Source organism: Nesoenas mayeri (assembly GCF_963082525.1).
Source record: "Nesoenas mayeri genome assembly, chromosome: 4".
In the NCBI taxonomy this organism is placed as follows: Eukaryota; Metazoa; Chordata; class Aves; order Columbiformes; family Columbidae; genus Nesoenas; species Nesoenas mayeri.
Window position 1 is genome coordinate 50,894,559 of NC_137540.1, and position 20,529 is coordinate 50,915,087.

A 20,529-nucleotide genomic window follows, 5' to 3' on the forward strand; every position below is an offset into this window, starting at 1 on the left:
AATCACTCAAAGGAGCAATATACTTTTTTGGAGGGTTATACATTAATGTTATGAGTATGTGAGTTATAATGTTGATTGTACTTTGAACTGTTATTTTTTTAATGAATTTTTCTCCAGTTATGCCTATGCTAAAACTTGAGCCTTTCCTCTTCCAGTACAGGGTGAACCTGCAGGTACTGTTATGAAGGCTTACCTGTTGTGCAGTCCTTTCTATGACTAGAGCATGACAGTGAATATGGCTGTTCTAATTCATTAGAAGTTAATATGCCTGTTAGACTCTGCTTTCCAACATGACATGTAACATAGTCCTTTCCCTAAAATTTTTAGTTTTGCTTATAGGAGACTAATCTAGAATTTTCTTATGCCATATTATTAATCTGATTTTTTTTTTTTTCTGCATATATACTGTCTAGTCAGTGCTGATTTACCAGAGATAACCGAATCTCAGCTTCCCTGTGAGATTGTGGTACAGAAAGAATGCAGGACAATAGCCTGACTGTAGTATGTAATCAGTAAGCTTTGTTTCTTAACATAAAGACTGTATATTTTATGTCCATAGCTAAATGACAGGCTTTGATTTCTTAACCTAGTTAATGTTTAAAAGAAGTCTGTACTATGTTGCCGCTATTGTGCTAGAGTTTCTGTTGTTAGTGATACAATTGCCAGAGCTGAAGGAAAAGTTTTATTTTGAACTTGAAACTTTTCAAACAGACTTTGCCTAATCTGGTAAATTTGCCAGTCTCCCCAAATTAAAAATCTTCACTTAGCCCAGGGAGGAAGTGTGTGTGAATTGGGAAAGAAGGTGCCAAAATACCTAAACCCTACAGTTCTTTCTAGTGCGTATCTCATTATTTGCAACCCGCTTTGGATCTTCTATTGCTTGGAGGGGGAAATCCCAATCTTATGCCTGTTAGCTCTGTACTTTTGCCTGCCTTGAAATGGCATAAAGGTAGTTGCCTTGGCTTTTCATAGTTGAGGCCTCATCTGTATAGGTGTCCTGAAAACATGAAGAATACAGAGCAGTCGAGGCTATTAACGAAAACAAACAAGGGATGGCAGGGTCATTTTATGGGCTGTTGATTCTGCATTATTTACTGTATGGTTATGTGGATTTATTTTTTTTTTTTCTTTCCAGTAACATGGTGAGTTTGTCCTAGAGGGGTTCTAGGAGTGAGCAAGTTGGGCTGTGAAACTGGATTTGCTATAGAACATAGGGATTTTACTCTCTAATAGTACTAGAAATTAGGCATATTAATAGTAAATTGTGGTAACATAAAGATAAATTGCATGTAATTGGAAGCCATTTTTTGACATGTATGTGATTGACCAATTTCTAACTGTAGAATCAAAGTGGGTTTTCCATATTGAATCAGCTCATATATTACTCATGCTAATTAGAATTCTTGGTGATGGGTTGTTTTTTCTTTTCAGTCAAAAACACCTTTCCAGTTGTCTTGGATCAAAGGCAACTCCTGTCATGATCAGATGATTTGGGATGTCTGCATTCATGCTATATATTTCTTCATCATAACCATTATGCCTTTAGTGTAGCAAATGTGGACTATATGCTTTTCCAAGTTATTCTCTTTGTAATTAAGTTTACTTCTTTTGAGCCACTTGATGGATGTGACTGATCAATATATTGATTACAGTAAGCATTAAATGAATTTCAGAGGCTAGCTAAGTAATCTGTGCTGTGTTAATTTCAACAAAAAATCCTGGTGTCAAGCTAATTTACTGGGCTGGAGGTGGTAGGAGCAAGCCTATAGTGCCTGCAGATGCAGTCCATGCTCCTCTATCAACTGATTAAGTTTTAACCATGGTATTATGCAACCTCTTTTTACACTCCTCCCTCCCTCCCCCTCCATTTCAACTTTTTATTCTGCTGCCTATATCTTTCTGATACAAACTTAATGTCTTTCAGTAAGGACGAGTGCAGTTCTGCAGTAGACATCCCATGAGCCGGACCCAAGCTTGTTTGAGGTCTGCCTTGAGTTCACAAGGGACTTGAACAGCCTCACTAATCCCTTCTGTCAGGCATAGCGAGATAGGACTGGAGTCTATCTAAGCCAAGACAGATGACTTACATGGTGGTCTCTTGTGATTTCCTTGTCTTAGGAGCAAGTTAAAATGCTTTGAGGATAGAAGGAAAGAACCTGTCCCTAAATGTTCTGAACTTCTTTCTTTACTAAAAGCAGAAGTGTTGTTGCAAGTCACTGTGATGACAATGAATGATTTATAGTTTATTATTGGACTCTTGAGTCTATTTTTATGCTTTTGCACTATTTCTTTTTCACTGTATTTGTATGAAGTTTATTTTTAAAGACTACCTAGTTTTGGAAATGAAGAATGCTACTGAAAATGTCTTCAAAAAATAGGCTCCTAAACACTGTTAGCATGAGCTTCAACCTCAGCTGTTTGTTAAGAGAGTGTGAAACTTGGAAAAAAACAGGTCAGACTTAAATGAACCTTTTGAATGGAATAATTTCTTCAAACTCGGTCACAAGTAGACTGTAACTCTCAAACTTTCTTCCTATTTTCTGAAGGCAGTTAACTGTCATGTTGTCTTGAGTAAGCCCTGTAGCATCTAATTGAGTAAATCAAGGGTCAAACACTTTACCGCCACATAGGTGCACATTCCTCCTCTTAACAGGACCTTCCATGCTGGGGTGATAAGTGACTGGCATGTACCTGAGAAGTTTACAAGAAACATTGTCATGTGGGCAACCTGCATATGTGCTTTCATGTGATTAAGATGTATTTTCTGTGATACAAAGTACTTGCCTTTTAGTCCTATGATGGACACAGCTTGAGTTACATGATGTGGAGGTGGCAGCTTTTGGTGAAGAGATGCCTAGAGCAGTTTGTCTAGAGCAATTGATTTGCCTCATGCCCAATACTGTGCCCCATCTCATGACTTCCAGAGCAAGGATTGATCTAGATAAATTGTTCTGATGGGCTGGGTGCAATCCAGAGGCCATAGGCTGGATACTTATTTTTTTAGTGCATGTTTGTGCTATTTTTTTGTGCTTAATCTCTGAAGTTGATTAATGCTGAAACTACAGCAGATACGCTCTTGTGTCTAAGGCCTAGACTGTACATGGAAGTGGAAACTTTAGCCTTTGAACCCAAACTTCACTTGAACATGTAGAAAAATTCTGTAGCGAAGAGAGGTGCACATAATGTACCAGATCTAGAGTATTTCCACTTAATTTCTTTGCTTCTTCCTTGGGCCTTTAGAATAATAGCTTCCTCTGTTCCAGCAAATAAAGAAGTGGAGCTAAACCTCCTTCACTCATGTGGAGGGAGTTATCCGAAGAGCAGCTAGATCTTAATGGCTGTACTTGGACCACAAAGGTGATGGTCTGCTTACTGAACTCCCTAAGTGGATGTGTAGCCTACCTCCTCTGTATGACTTGAACAGACCTTCAGTTAGAAGAGCATTTCAGTTTTTTAATATATTAATCATTTTTTACTCCTTCACTACTACTCCACAGCCTAGGGTGTTATGGTTCAGGGTTTTTTAGGGCAGTGGCATTTAAAACTGGGATCTTAATGAAGAACTTCAGGTTCAAGAAATGTGTAGAGTTCATGCAAATATAAGGACAGGACCACACAAAGGGAGGCTGTGGTGCCATGTGAGTAATTTCTTTGACATGTCAACAATTTTCTGTCTAGTTTCATTAGTCAACATTTTTGCTGTCAATGATTTACAGTCATAATATGCTAGCATCATGTTTAGGATGAGAGTGGATGCAGGTCATAAACAACTGGCACATTTCAGACTGAATGCTATTTGAGAGATAGGAGGGAATGCCTATCTCGGGTAAGGCTGCAGTGATGTAGTGGAAACTTTGAATGTTTGGATATCTGAAGATGGATCTAAAATGATTCTTAAAATATTTTATTAGCTGTTATGTTCAGATTCGATGCTTTGTGTGTTTGGCTTTGTTATTGTTGTTGTTGTTGCTGTTTTTCTTTGGTTTTGGTTTTTACTCAGGTTTCTAGGCTTGGATAGTCCTGCCCAACAACTGGCACTACTTACAATGTAAAAGCTAAACATGTGCTTAAACAATATGATTGGGGCATAAATGTGGGGTGTACAATTTAAAATGGCTTTCTTAATATTTCACAGTGGGTATTATGTATTTGTGCTATTTCTAAATAGCACAAATTAAAGTGCTATATGAAAAAAATTGGTTTCTTTCCAAGAACCTGATATTGCTCTGCTTTTACCATGCTTGAGTAGTGGAATAAATTTGCTGTGGAAGTAGAACCATTTGTCTATTGCAAAGTGAGCAGAGTAACTACTGGAAGTACTCAATGTAGTACTATGTTTGAGGCTAGGTTCTGACCCAACTTAACGGTGATGTAAACTCTATTGAATTCCAGAGTTCAGTTATAATGAGGGTAAAAAATGGTTGGGTCTTGATAAAATGAACAAAAGTGTTGGAATTCAGAGCTGAGTAATGACTTATTTTCTTATTGGTAGTGGAGATGTGTGTTGTGGTGGTTTGGTTTTGTGGTGTGTGTGTGGTGGTGTTTTTTTTTTTTTAAACTATATAATATACACACCAAAACCCCCAGGAGTTTAGTTTCAACACTTGATTTATAAGTAAACAAAAAATCCTGCTGGAATGCTGTCTCCTCCAGCCCTTACTAGGAAATGCAATAATTGCTCACTTTTCAATTTCTACAAGTATTATAAAGAACTACCACAATAGTGGGGAAGAGAATGCGGGATATGCTTGGCTGTTATTCAGCTGTTGCTCAAATACCTGACAGAATTTACTGTAGTTAATAGAAGACTTAATTTAAATGGTATTAGGATAAGGCTTTTATTTTGGAAACCAAAGCATAACTCAGTAATATTAATCTTTCCAGTGTTATTCTAGAAAATACTAAACCGCATTGATTTAAATTCTAAAAAATGTTCTTAAAAACCTTGCTCTGTCATTGTGCTGATCTACCAGAAAAAAACCCCTACCATGCTCCGAAAAACTTATTCCCTATGGTTACATTATTAGAATAAAAAAATACATGTTCCTGTTTAATATTAAAAGTTATTTGCATGCTAATATAAGTTACAGACGTTAAGACAGGTTTTGTATTGGTCTAATTGCAATTTCCTGGTTTTGTTTTGTTTTGGTAGAGGCAAATGTTAAGTAGCCTTTCAGAAACACCAAGTCAGAACAAATCTGTATGGTGAAAGGTATAAGATTTTCAGATTGTTCAGTATCCCTTATAGTGCAAGTTATCAGAGAGTTTATAGTTTTCCCTATGATGATTAGTATGAAATGAAGCCTTTGAGCACAAGTCTTTTCATATTTTCTCCTTAAACCTTTTTCTGTATTTATATTTAAATTTCAGTTTTGTTCCCCCTCCACAAAGAGTTTTAGATACTGGTGAACCCAATGACAGCAAATTGCAATTGAGTTTCACAGCTGTGTGTGAGGTTGCTAGCTGACTTCATTTTTACTCTGGGAAAATTGGAGTCAGAAGAAATAAATGTTGAGAGCCTTGGGAGAATCTACAAGGCAATGAGTGTTCAAAGCATTTTCAGCAAACTACTGAAGCAAATTTAACTACAGCTTTAAGGTCACTGAAAATTGAAAGATACAGAAAATAATGAAGGTCTTTTGTCCCTAATCAACTGTTCTTCCTTTCATAGATGTTATACAGAGCATCTCCACAGTTGGTTAGCACATGACCTATCCTAATAGATTTATTATTTCTTGCCATAGTTATGGTTTTGGTTGTTCCATTTTTTTCATGATATAAATCAAATACTTAAGAATTATAAACACAAGCGCTTAAGAACCGTATACATGCATATTTACATATACATGCATACACATATGTATGCATATGTATAGCTCTTAAGCATCACACAGGTAGATGGCCTTATTTGGCATCCATTTTTTGAAAAAAGTTTCTTCTAATTTATGTCTCTTTAATAACCTTGAATTCACTTTTCTTCCCTGTTGTGCACTTTAGGCTTAATGAGGGAACATAAGACAGAGTGCTCTTTTTCCCTCTTCTCCCACCTCACGTTGCATGATTCAGATTGTAAAATGAGCAGCATGGATGGTGGACTGGCTCTTATAGCTATTTCCCCTCACTTTTTCCTCTCCAAGTAATCTCCATTGCTTTTTGCACAGCTAAAGCTATGGACTATAATTTATTGCATTTTGTGGCAGGTGGAGGTTTTTTGGTCATATTCCAGGGCTCTGTAAGGCAACCCAAAATCTCTAGTACTATTCCAGTAAAATTTTGATTGACTGGCTCCACAACATAATAGTAAAACATGGTAGATTTCTCCTCCAAGTTGTGCATTTGCTAGCAGCATGGCAATATGGTGACTCAGTGGGATTTGGGACAAGCAACATTATTTACACTGATGACAACATGCTACTTCCCTGGTAAATGTCAAATGGTGTGAATTTGGCAGGCTATATAATGTCCTCCCAGAAGAACAAGCTGTTTTCTTAGGAAGGAATGGTAAGAATTAAAAACACTATGGTAGATTTTAATAGGAAAATATTACTAAATTACCACACAAACAATTTTCATGTTGCAGCTAAACAGTAACTAATGCCAAACTTGTCTTTGCTTTAAGCCTTCCAGTTTTTGCATGGGTTTTTGTTTGAATTAATTGAGATCTCCCAACTTGGGAAACTTATGCTTTCATATAGCACATCACTGACCTTCCTACGTATTAATTTACCTGCATCTCATCGAAGGTTTAATAGTGCTGTCACAGAAGGCTCTAATCTTAGTCTTGCAAAATAAACAGCGAGGAATAAAGATGTTTATTTACTGTTCATTTTTCACTTCATTATAGTAACTCCTCTTTGTTATACTTGATTATTCTAATAAACAAAATTCTGTGAAATTTTAGAACTGTTTTGATTGTGGTATCCTTTTCACATTTTTTTTAAAGAGAGATTAAGTATCTAAAATGGTGATCAGACACTTATTAAAAAAGTCTTAATTACTAAATTTCCCTAGATGAGCATGTACAGAACTGACTTGCTCCTTCCAGTGTTTTTGCCGTGCATCTTAGGTGGAAAAATACCTACTCCATTTCATCTGAGTGACCAGCAGGTCTGTTACATAGAGCCTCCCACAAATACCACATGGGATTGTGTCTTGGAGAAATGCATTAGTAAACAGATTGCTAGGTAGTCTGCGGGATGTTGAGTTCCTATTGAAGCTGCTCTTCTTATGTTAAATAATTGATATGGGGCCAGGGAGAAGGAGAGGAATTGATTCTGGAGCTAGCTTGTCTGAGCCTGTACTGCAATGGGAGGGTGAGATTGAAGTGTGCAGGATGCAACATCTATAACAAGGAATGAGAATCACTTGCCCTAGAATATCTAGTAGTATGGTCAGGAAGCACTTGAGATGTAGGAAGCCTGTGTTGATAAACCTGTGACAGTTGAAGCAGATAGGAGGTCTCCAATCACCAAACCTATGTTCCCATCCTGGCCAATGGATTCCTAGAGGAGGACAGAATCTTTTTGTGTCTTTGTTTACAGTGTGGCTTAGCTATCTAACTTGAGGAAAGAGCTCAGAGCTGAAAGTGCCGGGTACAGTTGGATGGCTGCATCTGCAAAGGCATGTAATTTAGGCTGTGAATCCTACCCAGGGCATTTCTCTTCAGCTTTGACAGCTGCTTGCTGGATGTTGAAGCATTAGCTCTCTCCCTCTAGGACTGGTACCAGATGGTGGTGTTGTGACTTCTAAGTTTTGCGAATTTATCCCTGAGCAAATAGAAGTTACTGCTTTAAATATTGTACTACCTCTGTCCCAGAGAGCGATACCACTTTTGTGAATATCCTGTGTCAAAGATCTCATAAGGATCTAGAAAAGGTATTGACCTGGAGCAACAAACTCTCTGTGTGAGTAAACAAGTGGTGAAAAAGCACCCCTGGGACTTTGCACAATGTTGCTGTTAAAGTCTATCATAGGATGAAGACGACACAGATCTTCTGAAGTGCCTATATATCCAGCCCCAGGACTGCTGAGGTATTTTCCAATGAGTGCTGAGGTGGACTAGAAGAATACCTCTGAATTATACTGCAAATATGTGGCCCTAGTTTTCATGTGTACCTGTTTATCAGCAGCTAATGATGGCTGTGCTTCCTAGTGGCCAGAGGGCCTGTGAAGGGGAATTTTGGTGCCAAGTACTACTGATTCTCTGTTAGCTCAGGCAGTAGAAACTGCTTATTTTGGATTTACATCCCAACAGGATGCATCCATCATACGGATACAATTATGAAGCAATTTAAAATTGCAGAGACTGATTTAAAGCTGCTATGTAAAGCACTAACAGGCTATTGGAAGCTGCTCTTGAGTTGTATGAAGGAGCTAACTATACAGTGCTGCACCAAAACAAGAATTTCTCACAGCTTGCAGTGTGCTCAGTGCTTACATTCTTAAATACAGTCCTAAGGATCAAGTTGCCTGATGCCCTAGTGATTACTTTTATCATTGCTGCATTCTCTCCAGGACTTGGCATGTGACTTTTAAATAATGTTCTTGTTTGTTTTACAGATTCTAGGTTGGCCTTATCATAAGGAATAAGCACTGTGGCTGTTGCCAACTCTCTTTGTTCTGTAACAAGATGACTAAGTTTGTCAGTTCCGTATTGTATATTGCTGTGCTGATAATCCTGTTCCCATGAATCTCAGCTCAGCTGCTGCACGCTACTTCAGTTCATGCTAAATTTGCAATCTTGACTTCATTGAAGTGCAAAATTGGCTTGCTTGTCAAAACCTGGTAATACATACAAAACAATCCAGTACTTTCTCTTTTTTGGTTCAACTCAAGGCTCATGTAGGCTTAGAGAAAGTTTCAGAATTTCCACATTATGTGAGCAGCTGTTCATGGTGTACAAACCTTGTTAAATGTTGAAGAGTTTAGATTGACTCATATTTGTGCATCATTTTAGTGTGGTAGTAAACAGCAGTATCCATCAAAGTTGAGTTTAAATGAAAAGCAAATTATGTCTGAATTGATTTTTTGGAGATAGACTTGTAGGGGGCTGTTGGTTCTATTCATTCTGTCACAGAAGGTGACCATCAAACTTGCCCCACAGATCTGCCACAGTATTTAGATTTATCTTGAAGTATGCTAACAACATCATTCATTGTGTTATTCATGGTCAATTGCATGTGAATCCACTTGTCAAGGGAAGGATATAGCATTAATTACAACATTTTACACACGCCTGAAAGGAGATTGATTTAGTTTTCCTATCTTCATGCTCTGGGACAAGCAAAAGGGCTTCTTGCCTCAGGACTTTTAACATGGGAAGAATTTGTACTGAATGTATCTTTCTCCACTTCAATTTTTTAAATATAAGAGCCATGCAAAATAGCATGTGATGCTTGAAAGTAAAGCAACATCTCTATACTTTTTAATACAGTAAATTTTTTAAAAGCTTTCTGCATACTGCATGTTGTGTGACAGAATTTGGCAGAATTTGAACCTCCTATCCTGTGGCCCCCACCTCCCCAGTAAAGTATCCTTATGCATGGGATTGGAAGTTTCTAAATTTCTTGTACCAAGCTTGCCTTTTTTTTTTTTTTTAAGTTGTGTAGACTAATGAAATAATCATTTGGATATAAAGGAGGAGTGATTATCAATCTATTCTGAAAAAGACTGGAGTCTGCATTTCCCTACATTTGGTCAATTCCTTTGCTTTGTTAGTGCAGTCACCTGTCTACATATGGCATGTTGTACCTTTCAGTGGCCCTAAGTCAAAGTCTTGGTGATACATGTTTGAAGTCCCATAGGGGCTGAAACTTAGCTTTCACTGTTGCCAGTCTTGGCTGTTAAAAATCAAATAGGAGATTGGTGCTATAGATTCTTGGCATTAATGTATCCCAGCCAACCACAGAGCCTTATCTGATGAATATATCCTACAATTATAACAAAATATATATTCTTAGATTATTATCCGAGTTCTTGTGAACTTTGGCTGTGCATGGAGCGGAATCATGCTCTCAGGTTATGCAGAATGTGTGAAACTCTCATCCATAGTGTTTATGCCAGTTGGAGATCAGAGGCTGATTTCTCCTGACAGGATCAATATCAATAAGGAGGATACAGCAAAGCAAAATACGTATTGCTTCTGGTTTGGTGGTGGTTGTGAAGTGTGAAGTTGGTTGCACCAAGTCAGAATGATAGGCTGTTTCGAAGAAAGGGTGAGGCGTCATTTACATAAGCAGAAAGTTGTTGTGTTTATAGAAAGTAAATCTGTATCAAACTTACTAAGACTAACATTGCATGCTGTAAAATACTGCATTTTATGGTAGCTTCTAGGCTCCCATTTTGTATTCCAACACCATTTTAAATATCTCCCAAAAATCTCACTGAAATGCCTCCAGAAAATTAGTTCCTTTCTCAATCTAGAGTGAGAATGTAAAAAAATGTGGACTCAGTATTTCCTGTGGAGCCCCATCTGGACTAGCACAGCAGCTCTCTGTTGGCACAGGATAGTTGAGTGATTTCCTGACTTGTCCTTGGAAAGGAATCTTTACTTGGATAATCCTCTCATTTCTTGAGTTGCATTTTAGTTTGCCTTCCATTTGATTTTTCATGTTTTATTTCTTGTTTTCATGCTTTCAGACTAAAAGCTGCTGATAGGCAAGAGGTTTGTGTTTCTTGTTGTTTTTAAAAAGACTAAGTAAAATAACTTTGGAAGGCAGCATGTGCTTTACATATGTATATAATTTCATTGGTCAGACTGGCATTGTCACGATCTCCTTTTACTAGGGGTATGCACCCTAGCTGAAATGTCTGTGGAATGTTTTGCTTCGTACAAACTGAATGTCTCATTTTTCTATGTTTTGCAATGTAGTGGTTAACCTGACTTTTGCTGATGTCAACAGAATTTAGCTCATTAAGGCTTGGCTGTGGTATCAGCCTTGTTTTTATTAGTGACCTTGGCACTAATCTTCAATGATGTAGAGTTTTGAGATAGTATCAGTACAGAGAAGGTATGGACTAACGTAGGAAGAGATGAGTTATAACATTGGATAGAGGAGTGTATAGGGGTCACATATATACAAACAATAACATTAATTAATGCTAGAAACTTTTCAACTGGAGAAACCAAACAGGAGAGACACCCAAGTGCTTTGAAGGAGGAGAATGACCTGGTGTCATGATACAGTCCTAGATGATCTTTTGAGGTCTCTTCTAATCCCTAACATTCTGTGATTCTGTGATTCTGTGCAATGCAAGAGAAGGATATATGAGTGTAGGTGGTGAGCAACGTGCTGGCGAGGCCGCCCTGGCAGTGAATGTGCATTCCAGTCAGCTTTGAAAGGCCTAGAACTGGGTGCTCACTTGGCTTGTTAAACATGGGAGCAAGGAGGCACATGCTGCTTGCCTCTTGTTTCACTGCTGCACACTGATTTGGCAAAACATGCTTGGGACAGGAGATGGAGTGTGTTCCCCTTAGACGAGGCTTCTGGTATTGGAGCTAAGCACTAACTCAGGAGATGTTCTGTCTCTAATATTTAAGTTGTTCCCAGGGCTGTTAGGGTGAGTATTAATGGTCAACAGGTGGCTCCAACAGTGGCCAAAGCCTCTCCCATTCTGTGTGTAACGAAACATCTCTCTCTGTGGAACCTGCTTGTTTCAGTACATTTCAAGGACAAGGTTCAATTCAAGAACACGAATCCAGACCATTACAATGTCATTATGCAGGAACAACCAGTTTTCAGTGATACGTTGTCTGTAGAGCACGTTAGAAATACCATGTCCAATTTCCATGCTCTGAATGCTTGGAAGGTGGTTTCCAGAGAATTAACAAAAAAGATACCCATATTTTTTGGTACTTGTTATGCAGTGCAATGTTGTGATATCCTAAAATGTTATCTATTTGGGCTTTATGTGTGCATTGTAATACTTACAAGTAAATTGTGTTTCTCTCTCAACTTAAGGTTCGTGAAGTATTGGAAGTGTTTGTGTATCAGTGGCAAGAAAGAGAATGCCGTGTAGACTTTTAAACACTTTTAAACATTTTGACCATGTGAAATAGCGTAGATAATTTTATTCTAGAATAAATACTGTAATGGAACATGAATAGTGGATCTAATAGCAATAGGTCTTATTTGGTCACTTAGATGACAGCTGAAGTGGGGGAAAGAGGAGGCATTATGCAAACATATCAATGGAAACAAGTTCCCACAAAAGAAATAGAAATGACTGGAATGCGAGAAGGAGCCTTACTGTTACCTGTTTGTCTTATCAGTGTCTGTGGTTCATGATGCACAGAAGGGAAGGAGACTGAGGTGACCATTGAAAACAGGTGACAGTACAAGTGAGCAGGAGCATTAAAAGCTGTGTATTGCACTTAATTCTCTGTACTACTCATGGGACCATTCTTTTTATGGCTGTGCTTGGCATGATTGAAGATGTGGTACTTCAGTTCTCCAGCACCACCACCTCTAATCTACTAGTCTGATGTAGGCAGAGAGCAGCAGGCATGTCTTAGTTCCAGTGCAGATCTACTTTGCAACCCGACCCAGTCCATGGGCTTTTGTTCCCCAGGCACTGCTTGAGAGCTTGATGATGGGAGAATCTCAGTGGAGCAAAGCCAGGTTGTCCAAGAATCTGCACACAGAAGGTAAAACTTGCCTCTTCCCAATGACTCTAGTGCCAACTTCACCATAGCATGGAGCTCTTGTTTTGGACAGCAAACACAGACGGCTTGCATCTGCTTAGCTTCACAACCCTTCAAGTAACATGCAATATGCTGTCAGGTATTACGAAGTCTCTGGTGACTGTCTTAATTGTACTTTATTATTTCAATTTAGAAGACTTAAAAGCCACTTTAGAATTCCTGGGTCATTGACAACCCTACTGTGAAAGTATCCAGGTTGCACACCTGTGTGTACTTCTGTGCTTCCCAAAGAGTGACTCGAGTTTCTCTTTCAAACAGTACAATTAGTGTTGCTTTCAGGAAATGCCAGCTTCCTCTGGTGTTTATTCCAGTCTTCTGCTTCTTTGGATTGCAGGTGCAGAAAAAATAAATAAAAGGGATTGACATGCTTCTATGTAGGAAGGAAAACTGTGAAACCTAAGAGAGATTCTTTGATACATCAACCATGAGCTGGCAAATACATCAGCCATGAACTGGCATATGGCTGTGATAGCTTTAGATAAATTCAGGCCAGGAGTATTGCCAGTGACTGATTTTTATTGCAATTAACAAGATTTGTGACCAGCATTCTGGCCATGATGGGAATATTGGAGATGTGATTTTTTTTTTTCTTGTAGTTTTAAATTCTTTTTTTCAGATTTTTTTTTTCAGCTCCCATTTCTGTTTTCTTGAGCCAAAGAGCTAGGCACAACTGATGCAGCAAACAGACATGGTTGTCACTCTTCTCACTGCTCAAAGGTACTAGTATCTTGAATAACACCTGAGTTCTTTTCTGTTACTTCTCTGGCACTTAGATGGAGAGAATTTCTGTTGGATAAAGGACAGAACAGAAATTGCTGCCCACTTTGTCTTCCACTTCCTTGTGCTGTGACCTTTAGCAGGGTTCTCTGGTAGGGATGAAGGGGAGGGGAGCCAAAGCATAGTAGGTGTGGTGCAGGGCAGTGCTTGGGAATGATATCATCAGACAGGTGTGAAATGTGATTTTTGATATATAACAAATAATTGTTTGGTCCTGCCTGTGTTTAGACCTCTATTGCTGCTGTTGAGCATATATAACCCCATCTGTTATTAAATCTTTGTCTTTTGGAAAGCAGTGAATCTTTGCAAAAAATATATTCACATACAGTGTTTAAAATATAATACACTTTATATTTTAGGTGCAGGGCTGAAAGTTCAAAAGTCTGTTCTTCAGGAACTCTTCTAGAAGGAAATTCAGGAGATGTTAGGCTTCTTCTTAAATGTAGACAAGAAAGGCAGAGCCTAAGTCCCACTCCCAGAAGTCAGTAAAATATTAAACTTTGCTGGATTACCCATCCTTAAGGATTATTTTCCTTATCTGTATCTCAGTTTCTAATCCAGCCTAGTAAGTACTATTTGGCTTAAGTGTATCTTTCAGAAAGACATCCTGACCTGCCTGAGGACATCAAGTGATGGAGAATTCACCACTTGTCTTAGTTAATTAAGGGAAAAGAGTAGTTGATGAAAGACTGATTTATTCACTGGTTCATTTACAGCTGGAGAATTTACTGCCTCTGGCTGATGTGAAAAAGCACTGCCTTTTTTTCCTGAAAGAGTGGTAATGTGGTAACCTGGTTTTGTAAATACTTGCATTTTAATAGCATCTGCTCTGGAAGACAGATTAGAGTTCGTAATATATGGTAGTTACTTTTCTGGAGATATAAAGCAGAAGTAAACCATCATGGCTAGTAAGTTGTATCTAGAATGTTTTGATATCATCAGAGACATTGGTAAACATCAGAGAATTTTGTTTTGATCATGAGCCTGGTAAAAAACCCTAACTGTAACCAAAGAATCCTTAGCTTCATGATATTAAGTTTATATAGGCACCACATCAAGTGGAGTGTGATGCATCAAATGTGTTCAACCTGGTATTCCAGCCACAGGTAAAAGGAACTCTTGCTTATCACTTTATATGCTATTAAATCTATTTTCATGACCATGTGATATCTTTGTGCTTTAGGATCAAGCTACTGGTTATATTTGTGAGTATTATTTTGATAGCGCTTGGTTGTAAGTTTTCCATTGCTTTTGTTTAAGTGTTTATTTTAAGAATTACAAGTATTTTATTTCAACTTTGCAGAGTACAGATGCCAATTCAAATGTGAGGAAAAGAACAAATGCCACAGTACAGTCCGAAGCTGATGGTGGGAGCCGAATTGACACAAGGCACAGCTCTATCCACCCTCCCTCTGTAGCTCAGGGGTCTTCTGACATTACACACCACTCCCTTTCTGCATCAAGTCCCAACCCTTTCACACGCATCAACGCATCAGAGACGTTATCTTCTGCAAGAGCTACCCCTCCAGCTCCTCCTTCTACCCCAATACTGACTGGATTTGTATCCCAGCATGCCACAGCTGGATCCCCTTCCATTCAGCACTTGCTTGGATCTAGACTGGAGCAGATTCAGACCACCACACCTAATACATTAGGAGCATCTGCAAAGCCATCTGCTGTCACACCACCTGCTCCCCCTGCCTCCCACTCTGGCACGAGTAAGATAGACAAATATGCACGCATTTTATTTCCTGTTACCTTCGGAGCATTTAACATGGTCTACTGGGTGGTGTATCTATCCAAGGATACCATGGAAAAATCGGAAAGTCTAATGTAGTTTTGCTGCTATGTAGTAGTTCCTAAATTATACTCATATTTGATGCAGAGTTTCTTCTTTCGAAACTATTTAAAAAGATCAATAATTCTTATTTATAAAAGCTGTGTGCTACTTTCCCGTTGAAAAGGCTGGAGTTATTGGGGATAATTAGTCAACTCCTACCAGAGTCATGGGTAACAGGTTTGTCTTCCTCCCTTCAGCTAGCAGTGAACCATCACTCTCTTCAGAGTACTCTGGCCACACAGAACTTACCTTTGGGAGGAACATGCACCTGAAACAAATCAAAGGCAGAGGCGCACAGCTGTGCAGTGGAACACATCTTGCCTGTTAGGAATATGCATGCTGGTTATGACAAATCCTGAGGCACTCGGCACTGCTGTCTGGGCACAGCATTGCATACTCGGAATGTAAGGTCAATGTCCTGGATATTTTGACAGTGCTTGCCAGGAAAGGACTTGCCTTGCTGTGTTAAAATTGGCAGAATAGGGGGAAGAAAATGAACAGTGGAAAAAGAAAAGAAAGTCCAGCCTGGGAAAGTGCAACTCCAGAAAAGTTATGCAAAGGAGTTGTAGAGCTCCGTATATTTTTACTAAGCTTTATTTTGTGTTGCAACCTGGGAAATTCTCACTCCAAAATAAGAATGAGTGAACCTGGTAAAATCTGAAATCTGATGTAATTCTCAAAATTGGAGGTTTTTATTTGGTAAGGTGACCTTAAATGTGTGATTCTTCTTTGACCTTGCTGACCAGCTTGAGTGGATTTATTCCTAAATTGCATCCATTGTGATAGATGAGGACTAGGCCCAAGATGTTCAGCTTACTTGAATTCTTTGTTCTTTATTTGGATGCTTTCGGATCTCCTTTCCCCTTTCCTCCCCCCTTTTTTTCTCCGTATTTTTCTGTCGCACTCCTCTGATTTCCTTTGAACACATATTCCTCCCCCACCTTTATATAATGTTTGAGTCAAGTTAAATTTTCAACATGGTTTTAAAAGTGGCTTCAAAATTAAGCAAAACAAATTTTCCTGTGCTTTGATGAGCATGGCTATGGCACATATTTGACTGAATGAGAGACACCCTTTTGTGGAAGAATGTTGTGACATAAACAAGAAAAGAAAGTTTCTAGGTGGAGCCTGAGGGGAAAAAAATGTTTTTTTATGATCCATTTGTTTCTCTTAAATTATGGCATAGATAGGTGCTTTTATTAGCGGCTCAAATTGCAATATGCAAGGAGGCAACTTTATTAATAGTGTAAACATGATAGAAATCTTGATCAGAAATGTTTTTTTCACCAAAATGGGTGGAAAATATGCTGGTAATGAATCTAAAAATGTTTGTACAGATCCATCTGGTTAGGCAAATGATTAGCATTTCTGTGCAGGTGACAAGTAAAAATCAAAGGCCAAATTCTCAGCTGTGATCTGGCTGTGCCTTTGAAGGATGTGGACTAATCCTTATCTTCAGTTGATTGGAATACCAGATCAGTATCCTCTTGTCAAAGTTTTATGCTGGGGGCGGGATCAGGTAAGTGTTGAGTGGTTCTGTGCCCCGGTAGTGATTAAGTGACTGATGCAGACCACAAGCAAACTGTGATCTCACGTGTCATTGGACTGTCAGTGCTAGAATGTGGGAATGTCTTACATGACTTGACTATGATGTGCTGATATGAACAGTTACCATAGTCTTTTTTAACTTAAGCGGTGCCCTAACAAGGCCACATGTGGTCCTTTCCTTTTTGTATTTTACATCTAGAAGAAGCCTGAGATCACACCACTCCTTAGAAAACCATTACACGTGCCATAGGACAGAACCGGAAATGGAGCACCAATGCAAGATGTCTCACTGCAGTAGTTTACATCTTGGGATGTATCTCTGGTTACTGTAGCTGTTTCGTCCCTAATTTGGTCACATTATTGCAGTTTATCAGAATAGAAGATCATATACAAGACATTGTTTGTTTATTTTGTTAAACCAAGAGAAACAATGCTAGTCCTTTGGCAATTATTGATCATAATTGCAGAAATGATAAAATATTTCTAGTGTGAAGAACAATGGCCTTCTGTGTTAAGAACCTTGTGTTTGTACCAGAAGTTATTGAAATTACTCTGCTTTCCTCTATGATGAAAACCAAGGATATTTTCTCTCAGGCAGAGCTTTGAACAATTCACTAGAAACAGCTGTCTCTTCCTACCACCCATCCCCGTATACTGATTGTATAATCAGCATTTTCAGTGCATTGTTCAGTAGGATCAACACTGGTTCAGGCTATTTCACTGAGATTAATCTAAATGTGCTGCTTGGATTCATTTTTAATTCCTGTTTCATTTTAAAGACTTCTAAGGAGTAAAAAAAGGATTGCAAAAGTTAGTAGATTCCAAATATTTATTTCTATGCTTCCATTTTGGAAGAAATTTGTAGTGATACCACAGAAAAAAAATCTATTTTTAATCTGTCAGTATATTTATGAAATCCCTTCCAACACTTGCATGCCTACATTCAAAATTAAACATAAAAAAACCTCGTTATGAGTCTAGGGCTAATTTATTGTACTATGCTACATTTTTACGTTACAGCATATGAAGAAATTACCATAACTAGCTTTCCAAATTACCTATCGACAACGTGAATAGGAATTTATTGTTAACAGTGGTTCTTTATTGTATTTAATCTCCTTGTAGAGTGATCAGAAACAGTAAAGAGCCTGCAGTATACTCAGTATCACTGACAGGTTCTAAATGCTGTATAATTCAGAAGCACAAACAAAAGTAGGAATATGCTAAATATAGTGGCCCAAATATTCAACACTGCTACCTAAAGTCCTAAGGGAGGAAGTTGCAGGTGTCATTTCAGTGACCAAATGACTTATTAGGGATTGGTTTGAGTGAGATGAACTCTGCAGGAGATATTTTTTTTTTTTTGGCTTTGTCAAACAATCTTATTTTGATGGTACCATAGTGATTTAGAACTGAACAAACACTTTAGATAAGTCATCTTTCTCAACAGTAAAGGAAACTGGAGAGAAAGCCAAAAAACCTTACCAGAAACAGAGATAGATCTCCACTGACTGCTGTTTCCTCGGAGACGTTGTTATGAACAGCAGAACTCCCACAGATTGCAGTGATGTACCCCCAACCACTAATGTAGTCATTTGAGAAAACCAGTTAAAAACTCAATTCAGGAAGATTGCCTTCACAGGAACAGAACTGAATTTTATAGTCCATTCTGAACAAGGTCAGATTTCTATCAGTTCACTGTCAACAGGTTTCACTGCAATTGTGAAAAAAGCGAAGAAAAGTGGCAAACCTACACCCCAGCCCTCCATGGTGACCTGAGCTCTTAGACTCCAGTTCTGCTGGTGAGCTCTGTTTCTCCTCCTGTAAAATGGACTTGTCTCCATCAACTGGATGTTGGTGGCATGTTTCTTCTTCCATGTGTCTTTTAAGGGAAATAAGCCTAGACTTTATAAACTGTTTTGTTGTCCACTCTACCCTGTGATCAGGCAAGTAGACCATATGGTACTTGAATGAAATAGGTAGATAATTTAATAAGGAACATGATTAGAGCTTTTCTGTTAACAGGTGCTAAAAGTTTTTGATTAGAGTGTTCAAGTGTAGCTTTTGGCATCACGTTTTTGTCATTCAGGATGGACCTTACGAAAAAATGGGGAAATCAAAGAACTGTATTTATTAGGATTTAATTAGTATTTCTGCAGAAAAGTGAATGAATTCAGCCTTTCAATATGCACAGAATCCTCTCTCCCTACACTTTCTTGTGTACCTCCTGTATGTCATTTGGCCACAGTGCACCTTATGCTGTAATACAGTGTCTGTGCCATCTGAGAACATCAGAGTATACAGCGTGTATTTATCCATTTTATCTGAAGCCTAACATTCCCATCTCCCTTGCTCTATTGGAAAAGGAGGGAAGGCCAGAATGGGAGAAATGACCACACAGGATGTATAAGAGACACATGTTGGCTGCCTGGGACATTTTCCCATAGATGCTACAGGAAATTTTGTAGGAGAATCTTTTGCAGTGTGAGAAGCTGGAGCACAGTTTCTGCTGTAGCACATTCTCCCCTCAAGACAAAGCTTCCAAGAGATCTATTTAGAAAACAAAGTAGGTCACGGACTTTGCGTACTGGGCTTCAGAACTTTTGCTTGACCCAAATGATTTAGGAGGAAAAAAAAATTGGTGAGTTTTCCCTTGACTTCTTGGGACTTGCCAGTAGAGCTTGGCTGGACTAAAATAGACAGGTGTTGTGTGACGAGCACTGTTCTGGACTGCAATATTGACAGCTGACAAAAAATTGCCATTGGTTTTGTTTAATCCAAATGTTGAGTAACGGATTAGGAAAAGGGCAACTGTAGTGTTGAGAAACCTAGGTGAATTGTCTGGTTTACTGATGATATGGATAAAGCCAAGGATGATCAAAGTTGTAGAAGTATTACAGAACTGCAAAACTGTGGGGTAGTAGGTTTGTGGCAGGTTGGTGGGAAGTGGGCAGAATAGGAGTTGCTTCTCTTCATGGTCTGACAAGCATAAAGCAATACAGCAAGAAGTTGGAGGAGCAAACCTCTATAAATCAAATTTCTTAGTGAAAATCCAAAGGGTAAATAGCCTTATGGAAGTCAGTATTAACCACCTCTATGGCACCCCGCCACACCCCGAAACTCTGGGAGAAAACCAGGAAAAAGAAACCAGTAAAGTGACAATACCATCTTTTCTTCCCTTTTTTTTTTTTTTTCAAGACCTTGTATTTCTTTTACTGCATGATTCCAAGGTAAGTTACTTCTATTTATATTGTTGTAATAACCTGTACCAGTATCCACTGAAATCAATATGTATTTTTCATTGACTTCAATGCACTGTAAACAGGAAGTTTACTGGAAGGAAAAAATGCACCATTTTGAAAGAATCTGATATGCATTAATTTGTACAGTCTTCATTTGTAGATCTCTCCTCAGAGTCAAGATGTAGCTTTTTTTGGAGAATGAGTGTGGTGAGCAGTTTCAGCACGTTCTGGGTAAATCAGACTCTGAAAGTAAGTTTTTGCTACATCCCAAGCAAGTGACATTTATGTGAAGTACAGAGCACCCTGGAATGTTATACACTATGTTCTTAGCTGCAGGAAATGAACAATCCAATTCTTTTAGAATTGGTAGAATTTATAAACATACTTTTGTTTCACATTAATTAGAAAATGTAGTAAGT

General features: G+C 38.4%; 1 protein-coding gene across 1 annotated transcript in view; it reads left to right on the forward strand.

Annotated features, from left to right (window-relative positions):
• GABRA4 (gamma-aminobutyric acid type A receptor subunit alpha4) overlaps positions 1-15,317 on the forward strand; it is a gene marked incomplete at both ends in the record, with an annotated part of 36,594 nt that extends 21,277 nt beyond the window's left edge. Inside the window, one exon of the mRNA XM_080344051.1 lies at positions 14,784-15,317. Within this exon, the coding sequence (XP_080200177.1) occupies positions 14,784-15,317 (534 nt within the window). The remainder of the gene's footprint in view (positions 1-14,783) is intronic.
• Between the last annotated feature and the right edge of the window lie 5,212 nt (positions 15,318-20,529).